This window comes from Gopherus flavomarginatus, chromosome 4 (assembly GCF_025201925.1).
Source record: "Gopherus flavomarginatus isolate rGopFla2 chromosome 4, rGopFla2.mat.asm, whole genome shotgun sequence".
NCBI classification, from domain to species: domain Eukaryota; kingdom Metazoa; phylum Chordata; order Testudines; family Testudinidae; genus Gopherus; species Gopherus flavomarginatus.
In genome coordinates, this window is record NC_066620.1 from 149,736,630 (window position 1) to 149,756,028 (window position 19,399).

At 41.6% G+C, this 19,399-nt stretch overlaps 2 protein-coding genes and 1 long non-coding RNA gene across 3 annotated transcripts in view; 1 reads left to right on the forward strand and 2 right to left on the reverse strand.

Moving 5' to 3' along the window:
- The window catches only part of SLC35A1 (solute carrier family 35 member A1), a 39,082-nt gene extending 24,456 nt beyond the window's left edge, over positions 1-14,626 (reverse strand). Inside the window, exons 1-4 of the mRNA XM_050950172.1 lie at positions 14,471-14,626; positions 9,071-9,248; positions 4,658-4,817; positions 1,843-1,995 (exon numbers count right to left, since the gene is read on the reverse strand). Of these exons, the coding sequence (XP_050806129.1) occupies positions 1,843-1,995; positions 4,658-4,817; positions 9,071-9,248; positions 14,471-14,486 (507 nt within the window). The 5' untranslated portion in view covers positions 14,487-14,626. The remainder of the gene's footprint in view (positions 1-1,842; positions 1,996-4,657; positions 4,818-9,070; positions 9,249-14,470) is intronic.
- Positions 1-19,399, reverse strand: part of ORC3 (origin recognition complex subunit 3) — a 260,786-nt gene that overhangs the window by 178,276 nt on the left and 63,111 nt on the right. The window lies entirely within an intron of this gene.
- LOC127049442 (uncharacterized) lies at positions 14,689-15,926 on the forward strand. The gene is made up of 2 exons (XR_007773988.1): positions 14,689-15,074; positions 15,498-15,926. It is a non-coding gene; the product is annotated as an uncharacterized LOC127049442 (long non-coding RNA).

Sequence of the window (19,399 nt, forward strand, 5' to 3'; positions counted from 1 at the left end):
CCGCCGAAAGCACAGGCGGGTTTAGCGTGGTACCGGAGGAGCCCGGCTCGTCAAACGTACTCAGGCAAGGAAACACCGGTAAGGAGACAGTGGATTGGACAGGGGAGGGTTTGTCAGTAAAGTTTTGTGTAGCTTTTGGGTGCTCCCGTTAAGCTGTTTTCTTCAGCTTCTTTGAAGGATTAGAGCGGAGCCTGAGATCGGAAGCAGAGTCCGCGCCGGGGTCTGAGGCGGACTGCAGGGATTTTTGAAGCAAGATAAGTTTTAGCTTCAACTGTCTATCCTTCCTCGCTCTGGAACTTAACTTAGCGCAGTGAGTGCATTTTTGGGGAGTATGAGTCTCCCCCAAGCATTTTATACACTGGGGGTGACCATCTGAGAGAGGGATAGCGTCCTTACAGGAAGAGCAGTGCTCGAAGCCTGTGGAGCCAGGCATATTTGAAGCAGCTGAGAGAACAAGAAAAAAATTTTTATTTTTTTTTAAAATAGAATGAAGAAAGGTAGATAACACGAACTAACAGGAAAAGAACTGTCTAACTATAATATTTTGAGATGGGAAACGAAATCTGAAGGAGTCTGCTGAGCTCCGTCTCAAGCCGGAGAACTGAGGGTACCGGCCGCGCATGCTCACTAGTGATATACTCAGAGTGAGTGACAGGTTCTAAGCATGCGTGGCCGCTATGAGTACTGCTCAAAAAATCTCCGATCAAAGGCGCAGGGGCGCACCGACACCTAGAGTGGAGCACCCACAGGGACATCTCTCGAAGAAGAATGTGAGCTTCCCACAGTCAATGGACACATTGAGTGTGTCCATCTGACACAGGCATCGCCTCTCTGCATGTTGTGCATCTTTTAAATCCTGGTGAACCATGCATCTTCCTAACCTAATAGTAACTGTACTAAGGGATGGAAAAATAAAACTTTTTTTTTAAAATAAGAGACTAACGAATAACTGAAAAGTAACTTGTCTAAACTATCCTAACTCACTAATTTATCTAAACTTATCTATTTGAAATGAAGGTTTTCAACAGGATTGCTGAGCTTCGTCACAGGCCAGGGACAGTTGAGAAGGAACTGAGGAGTCCGGGTCGCATGTGAGCTAGTTGAAGCACCAACATCACACAAGCCAGGCATTGCATGTGTGAGACCCATGCGGACACTGCTGCAAAACTCTCAGAACAAAGGCGCAGGGATGCACCATCACCTGGAGTGGAGCATCCACAGGGACATCTCTCGAAGAAAAAAGCTGTGGTCCCCAAACTCTCTCTCTCTTGTGCTCCCCCTTACCCTTGTCTGTCTCCCAATCCACTCGCAGGTCACAGTTGGGAGCCAGGGCTGGGAACAGGGCCATCGTCAGGGCCAGGGCCAAGGCTGGGACAGGAGTGGTTCTGGGGCCGCAGCCAACTGGGAGCTAGGGCCAATGCTGGGGCCGCAGCTGGAGGCGGGTCAAGGGATATAGTCAGGGGCTGGGTGCATAGCTGCAGCCGGGAGCTGGGTGTGGAGCCGTGGCTGGGAGCCAGAGACGGAGCAGAGTTGGGGGCAGAACGGGGCTGAGTGGCCACCATGCTCCTCCCCCAAACATTCCTCTGCATCACCCTACAAGGGCGCACTCCACAGTTGGGGACCACTGAATTTGAACAAGACAATCAAACTAACATTTTACATTGTGAAACAGCATGGTTGCAAAAAGGAAATGGATACACAATTGTGATGCACCTGGAATACATTATTACAAATATTCCATAGCCACCATACAGTGAGTGAAATAGGTAGGTGGAGAAGCTCAAGGCAGCCTGCTGTTTCTGCTGAAGTGTCCAGAGAAGGTATTCAAGTGATAAGGCTTACCTGTACTTTTGTAACCTGAGCAGGCTTCCACTGAACAAGTGTGACTCCACCACACAACATAAAGACTGAGAACCACTGCAATTTACTGAGGGAACGGTTTAACATTAAGACCGTACATAAGGCTGTACACGGGATCTTCAACTGATATGTCACCTAAAAAAGGGAAAACAGAAAATAGCATATGGTTACGTGAACTCCATCAAAATTCTGAAAATAGCTCTTTTTTGTTGGTGTTTAAATTTGTCAGTAAGTCTGTGATGCTAAAATACGAAATGGCAATATATGTTGAACCTGATGACTTCCACCTCTGCTCAGTTACGTTATTCATTTAGCGGTAAACTTGGTTGCTGACTTTCAGAAAACTGTTTGCTTAGGAGCATCCCACATGAGGCCCTAACTGTATTCATTGTAAAGTTTATGGGCTGCTTATTAAAAAGGACTAGTATATGGCCATATGTTCTAATTGCCTGTATAAGTTGGGGCATTGCCAGCAGATTGAGGGACGTGATCATTCCCCTCTATTTGGCATTGGTGAGGCCTCATCTGGAGTACTGTGTCCAGTTTGGGCCCACACTACAAGAAGGATGTGGTAAAATTGGGAAGAGTCCAGCGAAGGGCACCAAAAATGATTAGGGGGCTGGAGAACATGACTTATGAGAAGAGGCTGAGGGAACTGGGATTGTTTAGTCTGCAGAAGAGAAGAATGAAGGGGGATTTGATAGTTGCTTTCACCTACCTGAAAGGGGGTTCCAAAGAGAATGGATCTAGACTGTTCTCAGTGGTACCAGATGACAGAACAAAGAGTGATGGTCTCAAATTGCAGTGGGGGAGGTTTAGATTAGATATTAGGAAAATCTTTTTCACTAGGAAGGTGGTGAAGCACTGGAATGGGTTATCTAGGGAGGTGGTGGAATCTTCTTCCTTAGAGATTGTTAAGGTCAGATTTGACAAAGCCCTTGCTGGGATGATTTAGTTGGAGATTGGTCCTGCTTTGAGCAGGAGGTTAGACTAGATGACCTCCTGAGGTCCCTTCCAACCCTGATATTCTATGATTCTATGAAAACCACAACTGATAGAATACTGAACTCCACTATACATTGGCATCAGCATATAGTATTTCATACTCAGAGATATTAATTCCCTGCCTCATTCTGGGCTAAATTTCATTTGCAATTACAACTATGTGAATCTGGAACGACTCAATGGCAGTTAATGGGTTTACTTTTTATTTACACTGGTGTAACAGCATAACTTGGCTTTTAGTGCTCAGACTGGATAATGTACTGTGAGTGAGGCAGAGGTGCATCCATGCAATAGTGAGAATAAAAATATTTACAACGAATTTGATTTTTATAAAAGAATTTTAGTTATTTACAACAGTGATTTTTAAAAAATTTGGGTTAACAGCTTGCAATTGTACTGCATGCTACCTCACTCTTCACCTCTGTTTTAATAAGTTATTTAAACATAAATACTGCACCCCTTCATTCACTTCACATCATCCAATTTGGGCACTTAAAGAGGCTAGGATCCTGTAGAAACAACAATATGTTTTTGTGTAATTAGAGCATTTTAACATAGGAACAAAGAGGTAAGCTTAAAATTGGCTTTTCCTACTTTCAAGCACTTTACTTTGCAACCTTTGCATTTTCTTACTGTATTTTCATATAGAATATTAGTGATGTGCACTTGTCTTACGGATCAGAGCTATCATTGATTACGAAGTGCATATGGTGAATTTTTACATATCAATATTGTGATTAACACATGGTAAGGATAGTAGAATATTTTATATGAGTACCTTACCTCATTATTTCAAAATATTTTAAATTTTTAAGTTTTTGTATGGGGGGGTTATTTCTGTTCTTATGTAATTTGCATAAGGGTTATATTAGTAAATGGCGTTACTTTAACAATAGGACAAATTTGTTTGGGGAATTTACATACAGCGAAGGTATAATCTCAATTCCTTCCACTATTAAATCTAAAATACATGGTTTCAAAATTTGATAGTAACAAACATAATTAGGGTTATACTTTTCAACTTAAACTACATATGAATTATTCCCTTCCATAAAGGTTATTATAAACATCCTCATCATCACAGTATTTAAGCACTTTCCAGCAATGTGCTAAGTGACATAACACTGAACAAAACTTGATTCTAACTGAACACAAAAACATAGAAGATGGCAAGACTGTTTTAGGGACTTACCAAAATTCATGCCTTATTCATATGCACTGTGAATTACAGATTGTATTACTTGATGTGATGAGCTCCAGGTTTCACTTCTTACTTGCATTTAGCAACTGTGTGGTAATCAGCTTTTTAAAGTGTGGCTACACACAATGCCACATGATGCCAATAATAAATCACTGTTTACAAGAGATGGGATTTCCCCCCCATTACTAATGCAACCACCAATTTTCACACAAATGCGTAAATCTCTGTTCAATAAACCGACAAAGATTCCTGCCATTGCATTTTCTTACGTCACATACCAGGTCCCTCATCTTCTTATTTAAATACCTCCTAAAAACTTGTCTTTTCTTCAAGACACTCAATCATAAGAGAAAAAATAGATTTCCTGGTGAAAGAGAAATACAGTATCTCCTGCCTTTGGGCCTCCCAGTGCATTTTGTCTTTCAGCATCTGTCCTGCTGTGCATCTTTTAGTGAGCACTTTTCAGTGCTTGAATAATAATTAAAAAATTCTAAAGTGTTAAAAGACATTAAAGCAAACAAAACTAAACCTAAAAATGAGTAAAAATAGGGATTCTGTGTTTTGGTTACTAACGATAATAATGCCAGTTACCTGGTAGACTGCTGCATCCAAATTGCTAAGAGCCAAGAAAGCCATGTTGTTTTGGACCGCATACACCACAGATGGAACACTTAATTTTAGCAATTCCTTAGGACTGCCTAGTACATTTTCTCTTAAAGACGTCATCAACCTACCCAGGCTTCCAGTTTCTCTGCAAAATAAAAGGTTTTAGCACAACTATATTTGATGACTCATTTACAGCAAGATGCCTGAATATGGAGTTCTTTGAAAGGTCTTTAAAAACTTGCTTTTAATAAACAGTTGGGATCTTTGATTAAATAAAAAAATTACACTGAAAATCAATTTGGTTCCCTGCAAGTACAAACCATTAAGAGCCAGGAGCATATTTTGAAATGATAAAGGTCAGGGGTATTAACACATGAATTCTCAACAACAGGTTGGCCCTACAGAAAGTTTCAATAACATTAGTTGCTCTACCCATTGTTTCGAGTGCGAAGTATATACACAGAAAGACAAAGAATTGCTCCTTATTGCTACTAATATTGGACTCATCTCAAATTTCTTTTGTGATTTTCCAAATCCCCTGAAGCCCCCGGGTGAGATTCTAGGTTGTGCCTTTAAGAGGTTCAGCACAGAACTCTCAGCCCAGGGGAAGGGGGGGACTACTAAGGCTTTAATCTACCCTTGCACTCCTCTGATTCTGAGTTGTCCCACTTCTGGTGTAACTTACAAAGTGAATTGAGATAAATGAAATTAAGGCCACTTTAATTCTGAATAAAAGTGTCCGCATGGGGTTTAGTGCTGTTTAATCTACTTTAAATTTACATTTAAATTAATTCAGATTAACCTTCCTAGACAAGCCCTTAACCAGACCTGGAGAGCACCCTTTCCCTCCTGTACCTGTATTCTGCCTCTCCAAAGACTACTATGGGCAAGCAGTGTTCTAGGCAGAGCTGTGGTGCCAGAGGCACAGGAATGGATGCTGCAGCTCAGCACCAAGCAGGAAGTTTATACTGTGATACAAAACATTACATGAGCATCTAATGTAATAGGAGTTTCTTGGTATTATTCCTCAAACAGCACATCACATTGCCTGGCACTGTATGATCCAGACCAGGAAGAAGATTTCTGTTTCAAAAGAATTATCTACATTAACTATACTCTGTTTACAGTAAAGTTTAACTGTTAGATTAAATGTGGAAAAATACCACAAAAGCCTGACCTTTCATACGATGGTATCCCGCAATATATCACACATTTTGTTTGTTAAAGGCAGGCTGTTAAATACGAGAAAAAAAATGGATAGAACTGCACCTACCTTTGTTCAATTCTAATACAGTATTGTACTATTACAAAATAATGTACTTAAGCATGAATGATCAGGTCAAATGGACAGTACATTGCTTGGCTGATCACTCAAAGTTAAATTATAGCAGTAATATGTGAACCAAATTAGACAGTGGTTGTATTTCAGCAAAGTTACTAATGTAAATGATTAAACAAATGATCCCACTTAAAGGAAGGATCTCTTGTGAGTACCATGATTTGACTACAGGAAAAAAAAATTGCAGTTTGCTTTATTACTTAGGAGAAATCTTACGCTGCGCCCCCTTCCCCCCCCCACCAAAAAAATGACCTCACATGCCAGAATTTTGTATTAAGAGGAAGGGAGCACAACTTATTACAGCTGACCATACTTTCTTTCATAGTTAGAAGACAGTTGAGTTTTCTTTAGCTGACTTGTCTCGATTTAGTTCTGTTTCATTGGATAGGTGTTTTCTAGTTTATATACATGCAGCCAGAGGCTGAAATAGCTATTATTTATACACAGAAAAAATAAACTCAACTGAAATACTGCATAAGTATAATGGACAGACTACTGAAACATAATTAACAACTTAACAAGACATATGCCAAACTGTCATTTTGCTTGTTATGTTTCCCCTTTCCTCCATCTGTTCCACCCAGATTGTACTGAAGATTAGGAACTTCTCTTAATCTTTAGTGTGAGGTGCCCAAGAAATTTTTCGTGATGGCAGGGGAGTGGGGCATGGCAGCAGGGGCCTGGGTGGTTAAACAACAGAGTTTTCGTGTAGTTCTGACATTTGGCATGGAATTTTAGTAATGAAAAATAAATGATGCCCCTTTAAACACCAATCCTACTCTCGTTTTGGAGAACATGAGCAATTGTTTTGATTATTCACACTCAATATTTGATTATAATTTTAATATTACAGCTTCAGATATGCAGCCCTTCCGTAAGACCTCTTATTTGAGTTGGGCAGGAGAAAATAAAAAAACAAAAATATTCTTGAATTAGACGTAACTTAAAGTTAAATTAGACACTGTGGGCACACCTAGATAGATTTATACCCACAAACTGTGTAAAAATTAAAAGTTAATAAAGAAACTTCATCCTCACTCACATCACTGGCACCAGGAGTACAAAGATCTCACAACAGATCTTAATCACACATACTGCAAAACCAAGGCACATATGAGAAAGTAAATAAAGTGCTTTGGCTCTAATTCAACATCCTTGATGCTTCTGTATATTTAACTTAGAAACTTATTCACTGTTTTTCATGGGACTGGATATGTGAGAGATATAAATGATAATCAAGCTTGCAACATGTATGTATTTACTTGTTCAAAATATGTAATCCCAAATAAAACTAGAATGCAAGTCAGTTTGGCTTTCTGAGTCCCAACTCTAAGAAGTTATAAATCATATGGGAATCTGAACAAATTACTAATTCAGAGTTTAGTGGCCAGGAGTATGCCAGGTTCATTTTATTACCATAATTATAGGCAAAGTAAATAATTACACAGCTTAAACTATAATAAGTCTCCATTTCCAAAGGCAGTCACTTATTCAAAGTTTAAAGTTCATACTTGAACATACAACGCCGAAAATGTAAACAGTAGAGAACTACAGCAAGTGTACTTAATTACATAAATTCAATTTTGGAACAGAACCCTGGTTTATCTTATTTGGTGTCCTGTACTTTAACAGTGATCAGCACTGGCTGCTTCAGACAAAGGCACAAAATGCATACCTTGCACCAAGGGAGCAGATTGCTTTCTGAATCCATTGGGTGATCAGGTTATACACTGAAGCATCAGCATTAATAAACATTATAAATTTTAATTCAAGCTAGTATTACTGCAGATACTACACGTTTATTAAAAAAATAAACTTTTGCTGGATCTTTTAAATTAACAGAAACCGAAATGTAAGCAAATCTCAGTTATCTTGAGATAACACTGAGTTTATATACCAGCTGCATTTCTTTTGCACACTAAAGGGGTTGCAAAGATTTGGGGGCTGTGGTGGATAACCAGCTGAACATGAGCCCCTAATGTGACACTGTGGCAAAAAGAGATAATGTAATCCTGGGATGCATTAACAGGAATCTCAAGGAGTAGAGGGGTTATTTTATCTCTGTATTTGGCACTGGTGCGACTGCTGCTTGAATACTGTACCTGGTTCTGCTGCCCACAGTTCAAGAACAATGTTGATAAATTGGAGAAGGTTCAGAGAAGACCCACAGGAAAGATTAAAGGATTAGAAAACATGCCTTATAGTCACAGACTCAGGAAGCTCAATCTATTTAATTTAACAAAGAGAATGTTAAGGGGTGACTTGATTACAGTCTATAAATATCTACATGGGGAATAAATATTTAATAATGGGGCTCTTCAATCTAGGAGAGAAAAATATAACACAATCCACTGGCTAGAAGTTCATGCTAGACAAATTTATAATGGAAATAAGGTGTAAATTTTTAACAGTGAAAGTAATTAATCACTGGAACAATTTTCCCAGGGTAATGGTGGATTCTCCATCGCTCACAATTTTTAAATCAAGATTGAATATTTTTGTAAAAGCTCCCCCGAGCACTCAGCTTTTTTGTACCTGGCGCTGATCTGAAGGCTAGAATGCAGAGGCTCTTAAAATTCCCATAATCCTTCAGTGTGGATTTAACCATTATATCTTTCACCCCTAGTAGAAATATTAAGATTTTTGTAGATTTACTCTGAAGAACGTTATTAGTGGGAATACTAGATTTTTACACATACACACTTCTGGAAAAAGCCAAGCCCTTATCCATGCTGAGCTCTGAAGACTCAGTATTTTGCATCTAATCCATTTTGAACCTACTCCAAAGCACATAAATTTAAAAAAATGCACATGGACACACTTGCATATTGTGAGGTTTACAGAAGAGATTTAGAAAAAAGTTCACAAGCTCTGACATGCTTTAAACTGAGCTTTTCACAGCATTATTTTACAATGCCACTCCTGACCAGCTTCACAAGTAAGGCATATAAAAAGAGAGCTAGCTGGGGCTCTCAGGTCCGTGTGTGTACGCGTATCTGCATGTGTGTGTGAAGAAGAGTGAGAATGCAGTTCCAGTAGGGGTTAGCACTCATACTTACTTGGCCAAAATACCCACACTTAGGAATAACTTGATAACTTCTGTGATGCACACAGCTGTAGTTGCAAAGTAGAGTTCTGTTTCTGCTATTCTCGTGTATCGTAAAGCTACAGTGTACGTTGCAGCCACCAGGGTCATCACCATCAAGCAGTACAATTTAAACAGTAAACTGACATTCTCTGAAAGAAAAAAAAATAGCTCCGTAAGGAACATGAAACAGACAAAAAGCAACTTGTTAGTATACTTACTGCAACTCACTATGTTCCTCATTCTAAACTAAGAACACAACCAAGCATTGTAAAGCAGTAGCGCAGTCTCAATTGCACTGTAGTAGCACACCGTAGTTCCATTACAATTCCACTGCAGTATCTAAGAATTCTAAATTGGAACCTCAAAGAGTCTATCTGAGAAAGGAACGCCCAGCTATGATTGATTTCAAGGGGGTTCCTTTAGCAAAGAACGCCATTGCTCTAAAAAGAGTATAATCATACACTGATATTTACCTATGCAGTAATCTATATTCCACTGTTATCTTCTTGTCTCTATAACTTGTGTATGACCACTTGCTCTGAGCTATAACTAGTTCTCTGCATACTGAAGAGAAAGTTGACCAGACTCTCAGAGTAGCAACAGCAAAAGGCTCTACACAAAGCGGCAAAAATGGCAGGTTTAAGATGTACTAAAAATTGAGATGGGAGTGGAAAAGAAAAGATGAGAAAATAAATAACAGACAATAGGATCAATCCAGGAAAGTCAGTTATAAATGGAAGCTACTTTCCCAACCCTCTCATATACTGTTCTGGTGATAGTACAAAAGGAGGGGTTCCATCACTATAGTAATGAGACAGCAAGTAAATAGTACATCTATATACTAAGATTCCAGGATTGTCACTCTGTCCATGTGTCACTCCAAAGCCTAGAACATCTGTAGAGTAAGTGTGAAGTCACTGAAACAGCTACAAGCATGAATTAAAGCTGTTTTTGTTCAAAATATCATCAGGTTCAATTATCAGTGGGCCCTGTGAGAACCAGATGCAATGCTGTAGTCCAAAGGTTTTGTGGCGGCAGGAACGTGACAGTTGATCAGAGAAGGTGGGAATAATGGTTATGTGGGGTAACAAAGAGGTGGTCCATGCCTTCACCTGGGGGCAGCTCTATGCACAAACTGGGCAACATGTACAAACAGCAACATAGTCACTACAACACAGTGTACAGAAACAAAAGCCCCCAGTTTTGACTTTTTTTTCCTATGCACCTGACTTTACGAATTACTCCCATAAGACTGCACAGACCTTCTAGTATATGAAATAAATTACTGGAATAGGCAAGAATATAAATGAGTTCAGAAGACATGGTTTCTGCTTTGTGTCTGACTACCAATGTTCCCTCGTTCTAGCCAAATCAGACTCTTGAGCTTCTGCAGAAAATAGTATCCACGGTACTAGGTAAATGAGTAGAAGCAAGTATTTATTGGCAAGCAGAAGCAGCCAAGGCTCTGCTGTGGGGGTTGCCACATGCACCACAACGTGGGTGCCAAGAGGAATATAGAAAGCTTCCCTTGGTAGACACTAACTACACTATAGGACCAATTGCCAGCGTGGCAGGATGAGGTCAGGAACATGGCCAAAATGCAGGATAGCTCTCGTAACGAAAGACACTGTGACACTGAACGTGATTTCCTTATTTGTGTAATAGCATCCCTAAACTGGAATTAGAACACCTCTGCAAGAGGGATTTGTAAATTAACTCCCATGCAGGCTGGATGACTACCTGTCTGCAACAACAGGTCAAATGGATTACTGAGCTACACACAGAATGGCTTTTCTATTTTTAACATTATTTGGCAACAGCGTGGAGAGAGTTTTAAAATTTTAAATCCAAAGGATATGCCTTACCAGATTAAAACAGTTCTAAAATATGTCAGATTTTGGATCTAAACCCCTAACTGTATCCATTACATATGAAGTACATGAAAAGTCCTGTGTTCATACTAAATCGTAATAATGCAGCACACAACTCTAGAAATATAATTTCTAAAGATCTCTGATCAAACAAGCCAATACTAATTCTTTTCTAATGGTTATTATAAAGATGTGAGACAGCTCTTTGTTAGCTGTAAAAAGTGATTTTATCCTTGTTTTCACATATGCAGTTCAATTCTGGCAGAAGAGGATCAGGTACTACTACTAATACTGGTGAAACTGACATTGATTCCACGGCCCTCAATGGAGTAACAGCAGGGATGAATTTGACCCGGGCTCAGTCTCTCCAGTCGAAAAAGAGGATTTTTTTGTGTTTTATGCTCCTCGCATTTCCTTATGCAAACACAGCATTATTGTTTGCAATACTCTTCCTTTCTCTCTATGGTGGACCAAGAAAACTATCTGGGAGAAGGGGCGGAAGAGAAGACAATCTTTCCATGATCCTGGAATTTCCTGTTAGAAGTACTAACAGTAATAGCTCACTGCAACCAAAGTAGTGTTGGACAGATTTTTTAACTGTATATATGAATTATAATTGACAACATTAAAACATAAAAATTAGGAAGAGTAAGGTTTTGAATCATATAAAAACAAGTGCTTTTGGTTTTCCAACACAGGACTCCAATTTTGAAGGTTTAAGTGAAAATCTCCTCCCGTACTCTCTTTCTGATCATTTTTACAATTTCTGTGGCAGCATTATTTCCCCTTTCTGCCATTTTGGTTTGATTTGATTCAAATTTATGTTTAGTTAAAAGAATTTCTTAAGTAGTATTTTAATGCTATATTTTGCATGGCACCTTTGAAAAGTCCAGAATCTAAAATTTTCCAGTGGTTCAGAAATGACTCTAGAACTCTTAACCATTGCATTAACGCATCATCTAGTAATGTTTTACAACTAGATTTGCCATATATTCTCAGTTTGAGCGATATCTTATTCTGCAAGTGTAATGCCAACAGACCCCAGTCGCTGGTGGGCAGAACTGAACCAGGGACCTCTGGAGCTACAGACAACTGGCTGTTAGCTAAGGCTGTAGAGCAGACTCATTTCATCTCTCTCTTTAAGTGGTCTCGGTGCTGCTAGGTGGGACAGAACACACACCCAGGTGGTGTGTGGGTTACAGATTTCCCCTAGCTGAGGAAGCGCATCCCGAGCTTCAGAGTCTTCCCAGTTGAAATGCCGGAGGAGCCCCAACTTGTAACACCAACAAACCCCAGTTTGTCACAAGTACACAAGTAGTCCTGCTTATTGCATTAAGATACTGTTCAACACAAGCATGGCAGAATCTGGCCCATAGCATAATGATACTGACCTCCTCTGAAAAGTGCTTTGAGATCTACTGATGAAATGCATTATAAAAGAGTTACATATTATTACTAATAAATAAAACCTTCTGTAATACCTCTCTGCAGGTTTCTGAAATGTGATATGTTGTAATGGAGGACACAGTGCATATATGTAGGTACCCTGGCTGACAAACTTTAGTAAAATTGCATTGTGCACTTTACAACTTCTAGATTTTAATTTGTTTCCATTATTTTGAAAAAATGTAGTGTGATCTATACAAATTTATTGCTCTCTGTTAATTACTGAATGAGTGTTCTAAGTTTACTGCAAGTGAACTGATCATAATGATTTGATTAAACCTGTACCTCACCTTGTTTGTTTTAAGTGATGCCTTTTATTGTATAACGTATTTCTATAAGGTAAACTCACACGTTCCGCTGCTGCAATCATGTAAATTAACTATATCCTTGGAGAGAGAAAAACTCATATACTTCCCTATGCAATTTCAAAGGGCACTATCAATTGGCTTTAGGACCAACATTTAGATTTTGCAACAACCAGATGATTTACAATGTACAAACAGAAAGTTTCCATGACAATATTAGAGTTTTATTGAAAACATGTAAGTGCCCATGACCAAAAAGGGAAATCAAACCAGTTCAGTTTCATTGTCCACTCTGAGGGTATGGCTACACTTAAAACTTCAAAGCGCTGCCGCAGCAGCGCTTTGAAGTGCGAGTGTGGTCCCAGTGTGAGTGTGGTCCCAGCGCTGCATGGACTCCACATCCTCATCGGGTTTAGCTTGTAGCACTACAGCGCAGTATCTTGCAGCGCTTAGGGGGGTGTTTTTTTCACACCCCTGAGCGAGAAAGTTGCAGCGCTGTAAAGCACCACTGTAGCCAAGACCTGCAAAATGCAAAACAGCTACAACAACCCAAGTATGAAGAGTACATTTGAAAATGTTTACTATTCGAAGGCTGGCAGTAAATAAAAGAAAGTGTTAGTTTTAAGTCAATAACGACCCTTTATATCTGTGTCCCTCACCCATTAACCCTCATCTGACACCCACAGATTTCCCCTTCCCCCATAATGCCCTGGCCTCCCCCCCATTGCCAGCCCCATCCCTCATTAACTTGTCTCTCTGGCACCCCCACAGCCCAAGTGGGGGTTTTGAATCATATAAAGCCCATTAACCCCCTCCTCCCGCCACCCCTATTAACCCCTTCGCCTTCCTCTGCCCCCCATAGCCTGACCCAATCCCGCCCACACCCCCTTACCCACACACACATTCCCCCCCCGTTAATCCCTCTGCCCCTCATAGCCTGACCCAATCCCGCCCACACCCCCCTACCCACACACACACTCCCCCCCGCGTTAATCCCTCTGCCCCTCATAGCCTGACAATCCCGCCCACACCCCCCTACCCACACACACTCCCCCCCGTTAATCCCTCTGCCCCTCATAGCCTGACAATCCCGCCCACACACCCCTACCCACACACACTCCCCCCCGTTAATCCCTCTGCCCCCCATAGCCTGACCCAATCCCGCCCACACCCCCCTACCCACACACACTCCCCCCCCGTTAATCCCTCTGCCCCTCATAGCCTGACAATCCCGCCCACACCCCCCTACCCACACACACTCCCCCCCGTTAATCCCTCTGCCCCTCATAGCCTGACCCAATCCCGCCCACACCCCCCTACCCACACACACTCCCCCCCCGTTAATCCCTCTGCCCCCCATAGCCTGACCCAATCCCGCCCACACCCCCCTACCCACACACACTCCCCCCCCGTTAATCCCTCTGCCCCTCATAGCCTGACAATCCCGCCCACACCCCCCTACCCACACACACTCCCCCCCGTTAATCCCTCTGCCCCCCATAGCCTGACAATCCCGCCCGCTCACACACACACATCCCCTGCCCCCCCCGCAGCCGGGCCCCTCACGCGCCTGCACCGTGGCGGGGGGGTGCCCAGTCGTGACACCCCCCCCCCCCGATAATTAGTCCCGACAGCACCTGCCCCTGCGGGACGGGCAGCTCCCACTCGGGGGCAGGAACAGGCGGCGCCGCGGATCTGTCTCGCGCGGAGAGGGGGCTCTCCCATCCCCCCCGGTACCGAGTCTCTCACCTTTCGGAGCCGCCATGGTGTCCGCAGCTTAAACTGGCGAGACAGTGGGACCCGAGCCGGCGACCGGGCACCACCCCCTCCGCTCCTCCCAGGGACCATAGAGAGCGGCGAGGGTCGGCATGAGCGGCCGTCCAGCTGCGTCACCATAGAGCCCGAGGCCTGTCTGCGCTTAGCGTCCCCGTTCCCCGTAGCTGTGCGCGGCTGCGGCTCTGGGGGCCAGTCAGTTCGCCCCGCCCCAGGGCTTCCGCGCGCCAAGGGCAGGGGCCTGCTTCTATCCCAGCGCTGGGTGCTGCTCCACAGGGCCCCAGAGCAGAGCCCGAGGCATATTAATTGTCATCAGCCGAGTCAGATGCCCCCAGCAGAAGGTTGATTTTTCTCTTTTGGTGGTTCGGGTTCTGTGGTTTCCACATCAGAGTGTTGCTCTTGCAAGACTTCTGAAAGCAGGTTGCACAAGCATTGTCCCTCGCAGGTACTGGAAGGCACTTCACACTCTTAAATATTGGGTCCAGTGCTGTGTCCGGCTTTAGAAATCTCACATTGGTGCCTTCTTTGCATTTTGCCAAGTCTGCAGTGTAAGGGGACATCTACACTACCCGCCGGATTGGTGAGTAGCAGTCGATCTAGCGGGGATCAATTTATCGCATGTAGTGCAGATGCGATAAATCGATTCCCAATTGCTGTCCCGTCGACTGCTGAACTCCAGCTCGGCGAGAGGTGGAAGCAAAGTTGATGGGGAAGTCGCGCCGCAAGGATGCGAAATAAGTAATTTTAATTCGATCTAAGATATGTTGACTTCAGCTACACTATTCTTGTAGCTGAAGTTGCGTATCTTAGATCGATTTCCCCCCCTTCTCCTCCCCCCCAGTGTAGACCAGGCCTAAGTGTTCTTAAATGTGCTGGGTCATCAGCCGAGAATGCTATAACATGAAATATATGGTAGAACACAGGTAACAGAGCAGAAGACATATAAGTCTCCCCCAAGGAGTTCAGTTACAAATCCAATTAATGCATTTTTTTTTTTTTAAAGAGCATCATCAGCATGGAAGCATGCCCTCCGGAATGGTGGCTGAAGCATGAAGGGGCAGAAGAATGTTTAGTATATCTGGCACGTAAATACCTTGAAATGCCAGCTACAGAAGAGCCATGGCAGCACCTGTTCTCTCTTTCAGGTAACATTGTAAATAAGAAGTGGGCAGCATTATGTCCTGTAAATGTAAACAAACGTGTTTGTCTTAGCTTTTGACTGACCAAGAAGTAGGACTGAGTGGACTTGTAGGCTCTAAAGTTTTACAATGTTTTGTTTTTGAGTGCAGTTATGTAACAAAAAAAATCTACATTTGTATGTTGCATTTCATGATAAAGAGAATAACAGTATTTGTATGAGGTGACTTGAAAAATACAATTTATTTATTTTTACAGTGCAAAAATTTGTATTAAAAATAATTATATAAAGTGAGCACTGTACACTTTGTAATCTGTGTTATAATTGAAATCAATATACTTGAAAATGTAGAAAACATCCAAAATATTTAATAAATTTCAATTGGTATTCTAATGTTAAACATTGCGATTAAAAGTGAGATGAATCGTGATTAATTTTTTAATCTCAATTAATTTTTTTGAGTTAATCGTGTGAGTTAATTGTGGTTAATCGACAGCCCTACTGAAAAGACATGTTTGAAGTCTATTATCTGAATGCATCTAGGTTTGGGCTCAATTTGAATTTTTTTTTAAAGCAAGAAGTTGCATGAAAATTCTGTTCCCAGTGCCTGATAGTTGAAATCAGGGATCAGTCTGGCCAGTATGTAGTGGTACAGCTTATCAGCACATCTCTCAAACTGCTTTCCGGTCCTCCAGAATCTCAGCTTTCATTTTGTGGTTGCTAGGAAAACCTGAAAATGCGATCTGAGTAACTGATGCAGTGACATCTGATTGAGTTTGCAGAGAGCCTGAAATAACAGCTCTGCGAAATATGAACTTCCCCGTTAATATTATTTGGGGCTATCAATTATTATACTTGATCAATGTTAACTAGTTAATTGCTTATCAAAGAAAGGAGGTAAATATAATCAATCTATAAAATTTACTTTGAGTGACAGCTCATTTTGGCATCACATGTGGATGGGTTTGGGGGATTATTTTTAATGGGTACCAATATTTATTCCCTATCAGTAACACCAGTCAAAAAGATACCAAGATGTCAGAGATCCTAGTGAACATTCCGTCCTACTCATGCACTTCACCAGCTGTGAGGGGAATCCAAGAGTCTGTGCTCTGCATCCCCTGAGTGCTCTGCGTCTCCTGTTAAGTTTTTGAAGCCTCAGCAGGCTGCTGCACTGGTTCCTCCATTGGCCTTCTCTATCACATTTCCTGGGCACGGACTCTTTTCAGAAATGGGTCACCTTAATCCACCTGTCTTATGCCCAGCACTCCCTTCCTAAAGATACCCGTTAAACAAACCCCTTTCACAGGACTCCACCCAAAAGGTGTGGCTCTCCTATCATAGTTTTACTTTCTCAGGAGCATACAGTAGTTGTGAAAAAATTCTCTCACACACACACACACACACTTTGTACAGTCTAATACCTTTATGCTCTTTTATATTTAATCATGTAAAGCACAGGAGAGTACAGTTCATACAAAATAAGCACTAAATGCAATGTCTCTGCCTATGTTTCCTCATCACTTCAGCACATTCTCTGGGCAGGGAAGTGGTGTAACAAGGATCTAGGGCCCTAATGCAAGAATAGGTTAGGGGCCCCCTTCCCGATTCCAAAATCTAAACTTTTGCTTATCTCCAACCTACGACCCCAATGTGTCCCATTCACCCCCAACACCTCACCCCATAGTTCCCCAAACACTCCTCATTCACTCCATAGTCCACCTAAAACTTGCCTCCAGTCCCTCACCCACTGCCCTGAGAACTTACAGCCAGGTCCAATTTGAATGAGTGGTGTAGCGACCCACTACACTGGAACGCTGCTTTATCTGATAGGGCCTCCATAGCCATGTAACCCTGGTGCAGCTACATCATTTGCACAATTTTAGCTATGCCCCTGGGGCAGAGATCCAAGTTCCTTTGGTTGTCCAAAATCCTTAGGGACATCTGGTCTCACAAAAGTGGACCGGGACCCTCTGAGGCTACTACATGCCGGATGGTCTCTCTCTTCTGGATCCCTCTTGCCCAGATTCTGTGATCTTGCTCTCTTTCCCCACACACTCCCTCTTCCTGTCTGGCTCCTGTGTGTTTATTTTTAGCCACTCCTGGTCATCTGGCCTGGCTTTGTTTTCCTACTTTCCATTGCTCCTCCACAGGAAACAGCTAAACTATTTTTATAAGGATGCAGCTGCTTTTTTTGTATAACCTTTGTAAGATTTAAGCACTGTCATTAACCTTAAATATTTCCCTTTGCATCTGTCTGGGGTGTACGTGCTGTAGGCCCTGGATCCATAAACATATAGGCACTCATAATACAGCACTTTTTCATAATACACCTTCACAATGTCATGCAGAATTTATATATTGCACAGATACAGCCCCAATTCATCACACAAGCCTAAGCAGCCCTGCATGGCATCTGAGCCCCACCAAGGATCGCCATAGAGTCCAGGGGTATATATGAACATGACTGAAAGGGAGTCCAGGCCAAAGAACTTAGCAAAGACTGTGTGATCATATTCTGAACAGCTGTACAATCCATTGAGAGCACCATTTCAAGTGGAAGGAGCTTGGAAGCATACCTCTATTTCCCACTGCACATTTTGACACACAGTTCGAACATACCACTAGTTCTGTCCCACATACTTAGTACAATCCCACATTTCAGGGTTGTACTTACATGAATATGAGTGAAAAGACTAAATTAATCTATATTCCCAGCCCTTATGAGCAGCCCTACAATAACAAAGATGTCAGCATACTGGATATTTAAAAAAAAAGTTAATTGGGCACATGATCATACTCCAATTAAAGTCAATAAGAGCTTTGCCATTTACTTATTTGAGAGGAGGATTGGGGCCTGTATAAAGACATTCCTGTTTAAAGGTTCTAAAGACTATTATGCACATATAAATAAACAACATTTTTATCCAGGACAGTTTCTTGATTAAAAATCCTTATCTGGGCTTCTGGAATTCAAGACCTGTTTTTATGAGCATCACAGGAATTTGGTTGTGAAACTGCCATTTGGGTGTTTCCTCAACCATAAGCATTTGAATTTAAATTAATTTTTGCTGGTCTTCAAATAAGTATAAATGCTTAAACACAAACTGTACACAACTGAAGTATGCATCTCCTATTCCTAACTGATATTCAGGAATAAATGAAATAGCAAATAAACTGTATTTTGAATTCATTTTTAATGTTTATTATTCAGTTGTCACATGTTCAGATTTGCCAGCACTAAATAGAGTATTTTCTCTGAGGATTTCAAAGTGATTTATAAATAGTTAAGAATCACAAAACCCCACCTCAGTCTGTGTAAAGTTTCAGCACCAGTATAGTAAAGAACATCATAACTGCCACTCCTACCCTCTCCAAGAGAAGAATCCATAGAAGGGAAAGAAAAAAAAATTGCTATAGATTTTTGTTGTAGGTTATAATTAAGGCCAACCATTTCTTGTCAGAATTGGTAAATTAAAGATATACTGATTTTTCTTGGCATAAAAGGATTTGACAGTGCCCTATTATTACTTTACAATCTGATATTACTTAATTGTAGTCACAGTTTCAGTTCTTAAATTAGGAATGGAATCAGAATGAGCCACAATAAATAAGGGATTATTAGAATTTTTAAGATAAGAGTTGTGCCAGGGGCAGAGAAGATCAAAGCACTCTGACATGATAGACGTGGGACTAAGACAGAGGTCCCCAAAATGTGGGGCGTGCCCCCCAGCAGGGCATGGAGAAACATCCAGGGGAGGCATGGC